Raw genomic sequence first — 15,336 nt, 5'->3', positions numbered from 1 at the left:
CTCCACCTAATTGATGGAGCTTTGTTTGGAAACTGATGGGGTTGTATGCATGTATACATTATACACATATATGTGTATAAGACATTATACACATAATGTATGAAATATTTGATTAGATGAATTCTGCCTGTCCAATAATGGAATTTATCTTTAAAATATATGTTACATAATGACTTAATTATTTGGTTTCCCAGAAAGGAACTCAACTTGCTGCAGAAGCTGTATGGACTGTATGATACTGTGATGGGCAATATTAGTGGTTATTATGAGATACTTTGGGGAGATGTAGATATTGAAAAAATTAATGCAGAACTTCTGGAGTTTCAAAACAGGTAAGTTTCAATAGCATTAAACTTACCAATTTATAGTGCCTATTTTAGGATCCTATAGGAATTTCACAAATGATTTTATCTTCTGATATGTTGCTATATATTCATAACACCTTCTTCAAAGAAATGTGTATATGAAATAATTTTTTTTCTTAAAGATGTCGTAAACTGCCAAAAGGACTTAAAGATTGGCAAGCTTTTTTGGATCTGAAAAAAAGAATTGATGATTTCAGTGAGTCATGTCCTCTACTAGAAATGATGACCAATAAGGCAATGAAACAGAGACACTGGGATCGGATCTCTGAGTTGACTGGAACCCCATTTGATGTGGAGTCAGATTCTTTTTGTCTCAGAAATATTATGGAAGCACCGCTCCTTAAAAATAAGGATGATATCGAGGTACATAGGATTTAAGGTCTTACAAATTATCTGTTAAAGAATGTCTCCTTTTTCTTTTCTGAAAATTGTACAAATAAACATTTTATTCACGGGTGTACTGATTGCCCTATATAATGTACCCTCAAAATTTCAAATGATCCTGAACATTCCTTGGTTTTGCAAAATCATGCTGTAACTCAAGGAGATAATATAATTATTTGAATTATTTAGTTTTGGAGCTCCTTAATCTGTCCTCCTTGTCCCTTAAGTATACTCTTTTTAAAAAATTCTGTTTATTTCTATATTGTGTTCCTGGTGGATTCCTCAGAATATTTTCCAACCTTCTAATTCTATACTATTTACTATTAGTCTACTAAATACTTTAAATTATTATATATTTCCTTCAAGATTTTTGATTGATTCATTTCTATTTTTATGCTTAGTGTTATTTACATTTCCATCAACAATGTGCAAGGATTCCTTTTTTTTTTTTTTTTTACATCCTCACTGACATTCTTTCTTGTCTTTGTGATGATAACTATTCCAACAGGTGTGAGGTGATACTTCATTGTGATTTTGACTTAAATTTCTCTGATGATACATGATGTGGAGCACCTTTTTATGTACCTGTTGGCTATTTGTATGTCTTTTTCAGAAAAATAGCTATTTAGAACCTCTGTCCATTATTTAATCAGATTGGTGGTTTTCGCTGCTGAGTTGTATGAATCTGCTATATATATATATTGAATATTAACCCCTTATCAGAGCTATTATTTGTGAATATTTTCTCCTGTTTAGTAAGTTACCTTTTCATTTTGTTGGTTGTTTCCTTTGCTGTAAGAAGCTTTTTAGTTTGATGCTATCCCACATGTTTATTTTTACTTTTGTTACCTTGGCTTTGGTGTCAAGTCCAAAAAAATCATTGCCAAGACTGATTTCAAGGAACTTAACCACCTCTGTTGTCTTACAGGAGTTTTGTGGTTTCGGGTCTTTAGTCCATTTTAAGTTAATTTTTTGTGTGGTGTAAGATAGTGGTCTGCTGCTGCTAAGTCGATTCAGTCACGTCCAACTCTGTGCGACCCCATAGATGGCAGCCCACCAGGCTCCCCCGTCCCTGGGATCCTCCAGGCAAGAACACTGGAGTGGGTTGCCATTTCCTTCTCCAATGCATGAAAGTGAAAAGGGAAAGTGAAGTTGCTCAGTCATGTCCGACTCTTAGCGACCCCATGGACTGCAGCCCACCAGGCTCCTCTGTCCATGGGATTCTCCAGGCAAGAGTACTGGTCTAGTTTCATCCTTTTTCACGTGGTTATCCTGTTTTCCCAGCACCATTTATTGAAGAGACTGTCCTTTCCCCATTGTATATTCCTGGCTCTTTTCTCATAAATTAATTAAACATATATGTATGTTTATTCTGTTCCATTGTCTCTGTTTTTATGCCAATACCATACTTTTTTGATTACCATAGCTTTGATATAGTTTGAAAGCAGGAAGCATTATGCCTCCAGCTTTGTTCCTTTTTCTCAAGATTGCTTCGGCTATGTTCTGGTGGATGGAGCTGTATTTCTTCTCTCTGGAGTGTAATGAAATGTCCAGTAATGAGTTTTGAGATGTCTGTGGTTTTGGGGTGACTTTGGGCAGCCTGTATCTTGAAGCTCAGGGCTGTGTTCCTTTGTTGCTGGAGAATGTGCTTGGTATGTCTTGCCCTGGAACTTGTTGGCCCTTATGTGGTGCTTGGTTTCAGTATCGGTGTGGAGGCGTTTGATGAGCTCCTGTCAATTAATGTTCCTTGGAGTCAGGAGTTCCCTGGAGTCAGGGTTTGGACTTAAGCCTCCTACTTCCAGTTATTGGTCTTATTTTTACAGTAGTTTCAAAACTTCTCCTTCTATACAGCACCATTGATAAAACATCTACATTAAGGATGAAAAGTTTCTCTACTGTGAGGGTCACTCAGAGAGGTTCACAGCGTTACATGGAGAAGAGAAGAGGGAGGAGGGAGTTAGAGGTGACCCAAATGAGATGAGGTGGAATCAATAGTGGAGAGAGTGGGCTAGCCAGTAGTCACTTCCTTATGTGCACTCCACAACTGGACCGCTCAGAGATGTTCACGGAGTTATACAGAGAAGAGAAGAAGGAGGCAGGAGACAGAGCTCCATCCACCAGAACATCGACACAAGCGTTCCTAACCAGGAAACCTTGACAAGCCACCTGTACAAACCCACACACAGCGAGGAAACGCCACAATAAAGAGAACTCCACAAACTGCCAGAATACAGAAAGGACACCCCAAACTCAGCAATTTAAACAAGATGAAGAGACAGAGGAATACCCAGCAGATAAAGGAACAGGATAAATGCCCACCAAACCAAACCAAAGAGGAAGAGATAGGGAATCTACCTGATTAAGAATTCCGAATAATGATAGTGAAATTGATCCAAAATCTTGAAATTAAAATGGAATCACAGATAAATAGCCTGGAGGCAAGGATTGAGAAGATGCAAGAAAGGTTTAACAAGAACTTAGAAGAAATAAAAAAGAGTCAATATATAATGAATAATGCAATAAGTGAAATTAAAAACACTCTGGAGGCAACAAATAGTAGAATAACAGAGGCAGAAGATAGGATTAGTGAATTAGAAGATAGAATGGTAGAAATAAATGAAACAGAGAGGATAAAAGAAAAACGAATTAAAAGAAATGAGGACAATCTCGGAGACCTCCAGGACAATATTAAACGCTACAACATTCGAATCATAGGGGTCCCAGAAGAAGAAGACAAAAAGAAAGACCATGAGAAAATACTTGAGGAGATAATAGTTGAAAACTTCCCTAAAATGGGGAAGGAAATAATCACCCAAGTCCAAGAAACCCAGAGAGTCCCAAACAGGATAAACCCAAGGCAAAACACCCCAAGACACATATTAATCAAGTTAACAAAGATCAAACACAAAGAACAAATATTAAAAGCAGCAAGGGAAAAACAACAAATAACACACAAGGGAATACCCATAAGGATAACAGCTGATCTTTCAATAGAAACTCTTCAAGCCAGGAGGGAATGGCAAGACATACTTAAAATGATGAAAGAAAATAACCTACAGCCCAGATTATTGTACCCAGCAAGGATCTCATTCAAGTATGAAGGAGAAATCAAAAGCTTTTCAGACAAGCGAAAGCTGAGAGAATTCTGCACCACCAAACCAGCTCTCCAACAAATACTAAAGGATATTCTCTAGACAGGAAACAGAAAAACGGTGTATAAATTCGAACCCAAAACAATAAAGTAAATGGCAACGGGATCATACTTATCAGTAATTACCTTAAATGTAAATGGGTTGAATGCCCCAACCAAAAGACAAAGACTGGCTGAATGGATACAAAAACAAGACCCCTACATATGTTGTCTACAAGAGACCCACCTCAAAACAGGGGACACATACAGACTGAAAGTGAAGGGCTGGAAAAAGATTTTCCATGCAAATAGGGACCAAAAGAAAGCAGGAGTAGCAATACTCATATCAGATAAAATAGACTTTAAAACAAAGACTGTGAAAAGAGACAAAGATGGTCACTACATAATGATCAAAGGATCACTCCAAGAAGAAGATATAACAATTATAAATATATATGCACCCAACACGGGAGCACCGCAGTATGTAAGACAAATGCTAACAAGTATGAAAGAAGAAATTAACAATAACACAATAATAGTGGGAGACTTTAATACCCCACTCACACCTATGGATAGATCAACTAAACAGAAAATTAACAAGGAAACACAAACTTTAAACGATACAATAGACCAGTTAGACCTAATTGATATCTATAGGACATTTCATCCCAAAACAATGAATTTCACCTTTTCCTCAAGCGCACATGGAACCTTCTCCAGGATAGATCACATCCTGGGCCATAAAGCTAGCCTTGGTAAATTCAAAAAAATAGAAATCATTCCAAGCATCTTTTCTGACCACAATGCAGTAAGATTAGATCTCAATTACAAGATAAAAACTATTAAAAATTCCAACATATGGAGGCTGAGCAACACGCTGCTGAATAACCAACAAATCACAGAAGAAATCAAAAAAGAAATCAAAATTTGCATAGAAATGAATGAAAATGAAAGCACAACAACCCAAAACCTGTGGGACACGGTAAAAGCAGTCCTAAGGGGAAAGTTCATAGCAATACAGGCACACCTCAAGAAACAAGAAAAAAGTCAAATAAATAACCTAACTCTACACCTAAAGCAACTAGAAAAGGAAGAAATGAAGAACCCCAGGGTTAGTAGAAGGAAAGAAATCTTAAAACTTAGAGCAGAAATAAATGCAAAAGAAACAAAAGAGATCATAGCAAAAATCAACAAAACCAAAAGCTGGTTTTTTGAAAGGATAAATAAAATTGACAAATCATTAGCCAGACTCATTAAGAAACAAAGGGAGAAAAATCAAATCAATAAAATTAGAAACGAAAATGGAGAGATCACAACAGACAACACAGAAATACAAAGGATCATAAGAGAGTACTATCAACAATTATATGCCAATAAAATGGACAACGTGGAAAAAATGGACAAATTCTTAGAAAAGTACAACTTTCCAAAACTGGACCAGGAAGAAATAGAAAATCTTAACAGACCCATCACAAGCACGGAAATTGAAACTGTAATCAAAAATCTTCCAGCAAACAAAAGCCCAGGTCCAGACGGCTTCACAGCTGAATTCTACCAAAAATTTAGAGAAGAGCTAACACCTATCCTGCTCAAACTCTTCCAGAAAATTGCAGAGGATGGTAAACTTCCAAACTCATTCTATGAGGCCACCATCACCCTAATACCAAAACCTGACAAAGATGCCACAAAAAAAGAAAACTACAGGCCAATATCACTGATGAACATAGATGCAAAAATCCTTAACAAAATTCTAGCAATCAGAATCCAACAACACATTGAAAAGATCATACACCATGACCAAGTGGGCTTTATCCCAGGCATGCAAGGATTCTTCAATATCTGCAAATCAATCAATGTAACACACCACATTAACAAATTGAAAAATAAAAACCATATGATTATCTCAATAGATGCAGAGAAAGCCTTTGACAAAATTCAACATCCATTTATGATCAAAACTCTCCAGAAAGCAGGAATAGAAGGAACATACCTCAACATAATAAAAGCTATATATGACAAACCCACAGCAAACATTATCCTCAATGGTGAAAAATTGAAAGCATTTCCTCTAAAGTCAGGAACAAGACAAGGGTGCCCACTTTCACCATTACTATTCAACATAGTTTTGGAAGTCTTGGCCACAGCAATCAGAGCAGAAAAAGAAATAAAAGGAATCCAAATTGGAAAAGAAGAAGTAAAGCTCTCACTGTTTGCAGATGACATGATCCTCTACATAGAAAACCCTAAAGACTCCACCAGAAAATTACTAGAACTAATCAATGACTATAGTAAAGTTGCAGGATATAAAATCAACACACAGAAATCCCTTGCATTCCTATACACTAATAATGAGAAAACAGAAAGAGAAATTAAGGAAACAATTCCATTCACCATTGCAACGGAAAGAATAAAAAACTTAGGAATATATCTACCTAAAGAAACTAAAGGCCTATATATAGAAAACTATAAAACACTGGTGAAAGAAATCAAAGAGGACACTAACAGATGGAGAAATATACCATGTTCATGGATTGGAAGAATCAATATAGTGAAAATGAGTATACTACCCAAAGCAATCTATAGATTCAATGCAATCCCTATCAAGCTACCAACAGCATTCTTCACAGAGCTAGAACAAATAATTTCACAATTTTTATGGAAATACAAAAAACCTCGAATAGCCAAAGCGATCTTGAGAAAGAAGAATGGAACTGGAGGAATCAACCTACCTGACTTCAGGCTCTACTACAAAGCCACAGTTATCAAGACAGTATGGTACTGGCACAAAGACAGAAATATAGATCAATGGAACGAAATAGAAAGCCCAGAGATAAATCCACGCACATATGGACACCTTATCTTTGACAAAGGAGGCAAGAATATACAATGGATTAAAGACAATCTCTTTAACAAGTGGTGCTGGAAAATCTGGTCAACCACTTGTAAAAGAATGAAACTAGAACACTTTCTAACACCATACACAAAAATAAACTCAAAATGGATTAAGGATCTAAACGTAAGACCAGAAACTATAAAACTCCTAGAGGAGAACATAGGCAAAACACTCTCTGACATACATCGCAGCAGGATCCTCTATGACCCACCTCCCAGAATATTGGAAATAAAAGCAAAAATAAACAAATGGGACCTAATTAACCTTAAAAGCTTCTGCACATCAAAGGAAACTATTAGCAAGGTGAAAAGACAGCCTTCAGAATGGGAGAAGAGAATAGCAAATGAAGCAACTGACAAACAACTAATCTCGAGAATATACAAGCAACTCCTACAGCTCAACTCCAGAAAAGTAAATGGCCCAATCAAAAAATGGGCCAAAGAACTAAATAGACATTTCTCCAAAGAAGACATCCAGATGGCTAACAAACACATGAAAAGATGCTCAACATCACTCATTATCAGAGAAATGCAAATCAAAACCACAATGAGGTACCCTTTCACACCAGTCAGAATGACTGCGATCCAAAAGTCTACAAGTAATAAATGCTGGAGAGGGTGTGGAGAAAAGGGAACCCTCTTACACTGTTGGTGGGAATGCAAACTAGTACAGCCACTATGGAGAACAGTGTGGAGATGCCTTAAAAAACTGGAAATAGAACTGCCTTATGACCCAGCAATCCCACTGCTGGGCATACACACTGAGGAAACCAGAAGGGAAAGAGACACGTGTACCCCAATGTTCATCGCAGCACTGTTTATAATAGCCAGGACATGGAAGCAACCTAGATGTCCATCAGCAGATGAATGGATAAGAAAGCAGTGGTACATATACACAATGGAGTATTACTCAGCCATTAAAAAGAATACATTTGAATCAGTTCTAATGAGGTGGATGAAACTGGAACCTATTATACAGAGTGAAGTAAGCCAGAAGGAAAAACACCAATACAGTATACTAACACATATATATGGAATTTAGAAAGATGGTAACAATAACCCTGTGTACGAGACAGCAAAAGAGACGCTGATGTATAGAACAGTCTTATGGACTCTGTGAGAGAGGGAGAGGGTGGGAAGATTTGGGAGAATGGCATTGAAACATGTAAAATATCATGTATGAAACGAGTTGCCAGTCCAGGTTCGATGCTCGATACTGGATGCTTGGGGCTGGTGCACTGGGACGACCCAGAGGGATGGTATGGGGAGGGAGGAGGGAGGAGGGTTCAGGATGGGGAACACATGTATACCTGTGGCGGATTCATTTTGATATTTGGCAAAACTAATACAATTATGTAAAGTTTAAAAATAAAATTTAAAAAACAAAAACAAAAACCAAAAAAAAAAAAAATTGCTTCAGCTAAATGGAGTCTTATGTGGTTTCATAAAATTTTTAGGATTTTTTGTTCTGTTTCTTTTATTTATTTATTTGACTGTGCCCGGTCTTCGTTGGCGGCATGTGAGATCTTTGTTGCAGCATGCAGGACCTTTCTTTGAGGAGGGCAGGTTAGCTGCCCCAAGACATGTGGGATCTGAGTTCCTCTACCAGGAATCGAACCTAATCCCCTGCCTTGGAAGGCAGATCCTTAACCATGGACCACCAGGGAAGTCCCCTTGTTCTATTTCTTGAAAAATGTCATTGAAATTTTTATAGGGATTGCTTTGAAACTGTAGATTGCTTTAGGTAGTGTAGACATTTTAATGATACTAATTCTTCCAATCTATGCTCGTGGATTATCTTCGCATTTACTTGTGTCCATTTTAAGTTTCTAGCTACTAAAGTTGGAATGCGGTCTAAAACTCTACATTTTTACTCCCCCCCTACATTTTGTTTTTGGTGTCACAGTTTACATCTTTTTATCTTGTGTATCCACTGACAAATTATTATAGTTACCGTTATTTTTACTAATTTTGTCTTTTAACCTTCATACTAGACTTATTTTTTTTATTTTTTTTAATTTTATTTTATTTTTAAATTTTACATAATTGTATTAGTTTTGCCAAATATCAAAATGAGTCCGCCACAGGTATACATGTGTTCCCCATCCTGAACCCTCCTCCCTCCTCCCTCCCCATACCCTCCCTCTGGGTCGTTCCAGTGCACCAGCCCCAAGCATCCAGTATCGTGCATCGAACCTGGACTGGCGACTCGTTTCATACATGACTAGACTTATAAGTGGTTAACCCAACAGCTTTTACAATATTAGACTATTCTGAACTTTACTATTTATTTCCTTTTACCAGTGAGATTTATACTTTCATATAGTCTCCTGTAGGCAATGGCACCCCACTCCAGTACTCTTGCCTGGAAAATCCCATGGATGGAGGAGCCTGGTGGGCTGCAGTCCATGGGGTCGCTGGGAGTCGGACACGACTGAGCGACTTCACTTTCACTTTTCATTTTCCTGCATTGGAGAAGGAAATAGCAACCCACTCCAGTGTTCTTGCCTGGAGAATCCCAGGGACGGCAGAGCCTGGTGGGCTGCCGTCTATGGGGTCGCACAGAGTCGGACACGACTGAAGCGACTTAGCAGCAGCAGCAGCATAGTCTTCTGTTACTAACTAGCTCGGTTTCATTTTAGCTTAAAGAAGTCCATTTAACTTTTTTTGTAAGACTTATCTAGTGATGATGAGCTCCTTTAAGCTTTTGCTTGTCTGAAAAACTGTTTATCGCTCTTTCAATTCAAAAGGACAGCTTCACCGTGTACTGTATTCTTGGTGGCAGGTTTGTTTTTTTTCTTTCAACACTTTGGATATATTGTGTCACTCCCTTTTGTCCTGCAGAGTTTCTGCTGAAAAATCTGCTGGTAATCTCATGGGGGTTCCCTTGTACATAAGAAGCTGTTTTGTCCTTGCTGTTTTTACGTTCTCTCCTTGTCTTTAACTCTTGACCCTTTATTTATGTGTTTTGTTGTGAATCTCTTTGGGTATATTTGTGTATTAAGCAAATAGGCCCCTTTTTTCACAGAAAGCTTTTTAGTGATCTGCCTCTGTGCTGGGCACCGGGTTGGGTGAGTACAAGCAAGCTATTCAAGAGCTATTTCTCAGTTCATTATGGGCTTGTGGGTCTCATGAACGTAAGCCCTGAATTTGGGAGGGGTTGCTTCTTTTTAACAATATATGTATGCCAAAAGTTTTGTTTTTGAAGCATTTTTATCCTATAAATGCTATTCAAATACAATTGAAGGAAACAATGAAGGAATTAAAAAAAAAAACAAACTTTGATGATCACTTCATTCTTACGGTAGGTTTTTACACTGAAGAGTGTAGCTATTCATAGGCTGTGTTTTTGAAAACTTCATTTTGCAAGTCCAAGGAATTCTAGGATTCAGTTATTAGTTATTTTCCCCCTAAACAGAGTCTCAGTGTTGTCTATGCCAGTACATTCTGTTTCCTTTGCTCCATGTACCCTGCTAGTAGCCTAGCTGGCTGCTTACTATTACTTCATTCACTGCCTTGAAAGGAAGCCTTTTCCCTTCCTATAAAACGTCCTCTCCCTCCCCCTGTTGGAATCCTACTTATTCTCAGATGTTCCCTCCTCCATGAAACCTTTCCTCCTGACTGTAGGCAAGAGTCATTTCTCCCTTCTTAGAACTCACAACAGTTAACACCACTCTTGTTACACTTACTACACAGTGTGTGTTAGTTACTCAGTCGTGTCCGACTCTTTACGATACCATGGATTGTAGCCTACCAGGCTCCTCTGTCCATGGAATTGTCCAGGCAAGAATACTGGAGTGGGTAGCCATTTCCTTCTCCAGGGGAGCTTCCCAACCCAGGGGTCGAACCCAGGTCTCCCGCATTGCAGGCAGATGCTTTACCGTCTGAGCTACTAAGGAAGCTCTACTACACACTAATTTGTGGAAATTCCTTGCACCTTCATATCCTTTCCCATCTCTGAGATTCTGTGATTCCAAGTAGGAAAATCAACTGGGGTATGTTGGGAAAATACCTTAATTTTATTTACCTGTCTGAGACTTTCATATCAAAAATTCTCAGGAAAACAGGAAAATCCATAAAAATTAGAATTAACTTTTAATCAAGTGAGATATTCATATTAGGGTCAGAAGAGGTGGGACTATAACAATGTTTATATATTACTTTAAAGAATTAAAAAGAATCTCACATTCTCATTTGCTTCTTATAACAAGCCACTGAGCACAGCTATGATCATGTCCATGTTGGCTGAAAAACAACAGTTAAAAATATAAACAAGAAACATGATTTAAGTTCTGTATCTCATGTATCTCAGTTGTGTCCAACTCTTTGCAATCCCAGGGTCTGAAGCCCCTCAGGCTACTCTGTCCAGGAATTTTCCTGGAATACTGAAGTGGGCTGCCATTTCCTTCTCCAGGGGATCTTCTCAACCCAGGGATTGAACCTGCAGCTCCTGCATTGACAGGCAGGTTCTTTACCACTGTGCAACCTGGGAACCCGAGTGATTTTCTAGGGCCAAACTGAAAAATTATGTGATTTTAATGCACTGAATTTGTAATTGAAAATGTCATGACATATTCTTTGATTTCCCTCTGAAGGATATTTGCATATCTGCCATTAAGGAGAAGGATATTGAAGCCAAGCTGACTCAGGTGATTGAGAACTGGACCAATCAGAACCTGAGTTTTGCAGCCTTTAAGGGAAAGGGAGAGCTCCTGCTCAAAGGAACTGAATCGGGAGAGATTATCACCTTGATGGAGGATAGTTTAATGGTTTTGGGTTCCTTACTAAGCAACAGGTAATTTTATAATTTGCAGGGGAAGGTTTTGATTTGCCATTTAGAGTTATATAATTTTAGATAAAACTCCAGTTTCGTAGCTGTGGCACAAGACGAGATTCTGACCTAGTGTTGACTCTTGTCAGTCCTTACATGAACTACCTATTTTCCCTAATAATCATGGCCTCAATTTTTTTTTATAGTACTCACCTCCCCATCATAATTATTCTCCCCCAAATTGGCAGCTCATCTTCTGAATATCTTGACTCCCTACCAAGATGACATCTTCATTTTATCTTCTTTCTCTCTCATTCTTTGATTTTTTTGTCATTGTCCTCCTTGGCTGAACCTGCTCAAGTATTCACCCAATAGCCCAAGAAGAGTAGGCTGGCCAACATGAAGGAATATACTATTAGGGGCTTGACACTCCCATTTGGATTTTTATGGTGAAAAACCTACATCTGTGCAGCCTAAAAGAGGGGTCCACTGCAGCCTAAACGAGGTGACCTGCCTATCATGGGACTACTGAATCAGCTGGAAAGTGACTTGTGATCTCAAGTGCAGCTTTAGGAAATGGGACCTAGTCAGATTAAATATGCTCTCAGGCCCTGGTCTGAGTATTATCAACCTCTAATCCCCTACCTGACTATCCAGTGATTCTTAACTGGTCTTTACCCTAACACACCTAAGAAATGTGTCACATTATTTCAGAGGTCATTAACAGAGGTCAGTGCCCAGGCTGCATGGGGCTTATAATACCCTATCTGCAGGTTGGGGTCACTGTTTAATGAATGACATCCTGCAAGACCTCTGGCCCAAAGGCAGTCTTGCATTTGGATAATGCATTAACTCACAAAACTCCTAGGAGTTCTAGGGTGAAGTTGCTGGGCTTAAACTCCTAGGGCTCATCTTCTGCTTTCAGAGAATCTGAATAACCTGGCAAAGGTGACCATGGGCTATTCAGTGGTTCCTGGACTTCACAGGCTGCTGCTTTGCCGTGGTTCATTGCAGAGTTTGCCATCTTGATTTCCTGAATGATGATCTCTTGAAGAAAGGCTGTAGATTGATCTGAGCCTGATTGCACAACCCAGGAATTCAGACTTGAAATTTTTCTTAATTTTACTGTTAACTTACATATAACTTGAGTTGTTGTTCATTCGCTCAGTCATGTCTGACTCTTTGTGACCCCATGGACTGCAGCACGCCAGGCTTCCCTATCTTTCACCATCTCCCAGAGTTTGCTCAAACTCATGTCCATTGAGTCAGTGATGGCATCTAACAATCTCTTCCTCTGTCATCCCCTTCTCCTCCTGCCTTCACTCTTTCCCAGCATCAGGGTCTTTGCTAATGAATTGGCTCTTTGCATCAGGTTACCAAAGTATTGGATCTTGAGCTTCAGTATCAGTCCTTCCAATGAATATTCAGGATTGATTTCCTTTGAATTAACTGGGTTTGATCTCCCTGCAGTACAAAGGACTCTCAAGAGTCTTCTCCAACACCACAGTTCAAAAGCATCAATACTTTGGCACTCAGCTTTCTTTATAGTCCAACTCTTATATCTATACATGGCTACTGGAAACACCATAGCTTTGTTTGGCAAAGTAATCTGAGTGGTTAGAGTACTAATTTATTGTACTAGTAAACTCAATGTTGAAGTCCTGCTAGGAAGAGTATAAGGATATCTGAGAAGTTACAACACTATGGGAGATCCTTCTTCTAGAAAACTTTGCAGCACCAAGTGGATCCAGAATGCCTCTTCCAGAGCCAACCATAGCCTTATCTTGTAGCAAGTGCCAGATGAATCTCTAGGGCTATTCAGATGTGATGTCAGAAGAAATTGTGTATTTCCATGGGTGAGACTTGACCCACCTCAAATACCTGGATTGTGACACTTTCCTGCTGGGTCCCTGATTCCATGGGGTTCCATGAGCCTTCTTTTCTGTCAGTAACAGGTTCTACCACGTAAAGTTGTGCAGTGCAAATACCTGGCCAAAGGAAAAAACTTGTCACTAGTGATTTATTTCAAGTCCCCCTTTTTCATGTTGGGAAGTTATACACCATCAAAGATGAGTCTTTTCAAAAATTTCTGGGCAAAGTTATTTTTTAACTCCATTTATCTAGGTGCTTCAGCTCCCTAAAATGCTTATCCACACCCTCTTGGTCTGCATGTATTGATTTTTGAAGGTGCTTTTGGCATATTGACTGCCTTTCAGCTCTAAACTGATGGTCAGATGCACACTATAAATTGTGAGTTGAGAAAAAAATGCCTCTTACTACTAGATCAACTCATCTACCTCCTTGGGGCAATTTTTGTACAACCACTTTATACCTCCATGTATAACATAGGCTTCTGTAGAAATCAAAGGTTGCGCTCAAGCATCAGACTATACCCAGAAGAACCCCATTCTATATGTGAGTCCCTTCAAGTCACTCTGTCTTGGATTAAGAAAACTTTTAAGACTGTACAAATGTCATTCACCAGGAAGTGCAACTACACAACTTCAAAGCTATATGCTTGCATTGCCACAAACTGAAGTTGGCGTCTTAATCCAACTGTAGGTAATTAGGTCTTTACCCAGTAGCTTCCCATCACTTCCTCATGGCATCCACTCTCTTTCTTGTCTTTCTTATTTGTGCCCAGCTTTTTGGACACCTTGTAGTCTCATGAACTCTTTAGCTAGCCCCGATGGTGAAGAAGCAGGATGGGGAAGAAATGGAAACAGTGACAGACTTTATTTCCTTGGGCTCCAAAGTCACCATGGATGTTGACTGCAGCCATGAAATTAAAAGACACTTGCTCCTTGGAAGAAAAGCTATGACAAACCTAGACAGCATATTAAAAAGAAGAGACATAATCTTGCCGACAGAAGTCTGTATAGTCAAAGCTATGGTGTTTCCAGTAGTTACGTACAGTGTGAGAGTTGGACCATAAAGAAGGCTGAGCATTGAAGAACTGATGGTTTCATACTGTGGTGCTGGAGAAGACACTTGAGAGTCCCTTGGACAGCAAGAGATCCAACAAGTCAATCCTAAAGGAAGTCAACTCTGAATATTCGTTAGAAGAACTGATGCTGAAGCTCCAATACTTTGGCCACCTGATATGAAGAGCTCATTGGAAAAGACCCTGATGCTGGGAAAGATTAAGGGCAGGAGGAGAGGGGGCCGACAGAGGATGAGTTGGTTGGATAGCATCATCGACTCAATAGACATGAGTTTGAGCAAACTCCAGGAGATAATGAGGACAGGGAAGCCTGGCATGCTGCGGTCCATGGGATTGCAAAGAGTTGGACACAACTGAGTGACTGAACAACAACCACAAGGGCTTTTAGGGAGTAGCAGTTCTGGATCTTTAACACTGCAGAATCTACTAAGCACAGTGCCTTAGTAATTAGCAGTCTGTAGGTAAGGAGGAGCACGTTTGTAGTGAACATCAGACCTCAAGTTTGACCCAGGCCTTGTGTCAGTAGTTCCACAGACCAGTGACAACAGGGCCCTATGTGGTATTCTCACGGGCAGTCCCCACTTGGATTTGGTTCACAGAAGCCTTGGCAGGCCATCTTAGTCCGTATTTTCCCTATACTCCAAACAGCAACCAGTACAATTCCTTTGCTAGACCTCTGTAGCTTAAAACTAGGCAGATTTCTTAGTTTATTACTGATACATGGGAGCAGTAAGTGAGATCACTATAATTCTATGTTTTATTCATAAAAATGCAAATATCTCATTAACTTTATGAAATTTAATAGCTGCTTTTTTGTAGGAAAAAATATTCACTGTCAAAGGAATATTTC

The 15,336-nt window shown here is 39.1% G+C and overlaps 1 protein-coding gene across 2 annotated transcripts in view; it reads left to right on the top strand.

The window, feature by feature from the left end:
* Positions 1 to 15,336, top strand: part of DNAH8 (dynein axonemal heavy chain 8) — a 328,991-nt gene that overhangs the window by 106,784 nt on the left and 206,871 nt on the right. For both annotated transcript variants that reach the window (XM_055571493.1, XM_055571494.1), the window contains exons 31-33: positions 195 to 332; positions 488 to 728; positions 11,367 to 11,566. In XM_055571493.1, coding sequence (XP_055427468.1) covers positions 195 to 332; positions 488 to 728; positions 11,367 to 11,566 — 579 coding nt within the window. The remainder of the gene's footprint in view (positions 1 to 194; positions 333 to 487; positions 729 to 11,366; positions 11,567 to 15,336) is intronic.

Source organism: Bubalus kerabau, chromosome 3 (genome assembly GCF_029407905.1).
Source record: "Bubalus kerabau isolate K-KA32 ecotype Philippines breed swamp buffalo chromosome 3, PCC_UOA_SB_1v2, whole genome shotgun sequence".
Classification (NCBI taxonomy): domain Eukaryota; kingdom Metazoa; phylum Chordata; class Mammalia; order Artiodactyla; family Bovidae; genus Bubalus; species Bubalus kerabau.
The sequence above is the reverse complement of the archived record's forward strand: the minus strand, read 5'-3'. Positions and strand labels throughout refer to the sequence as shown.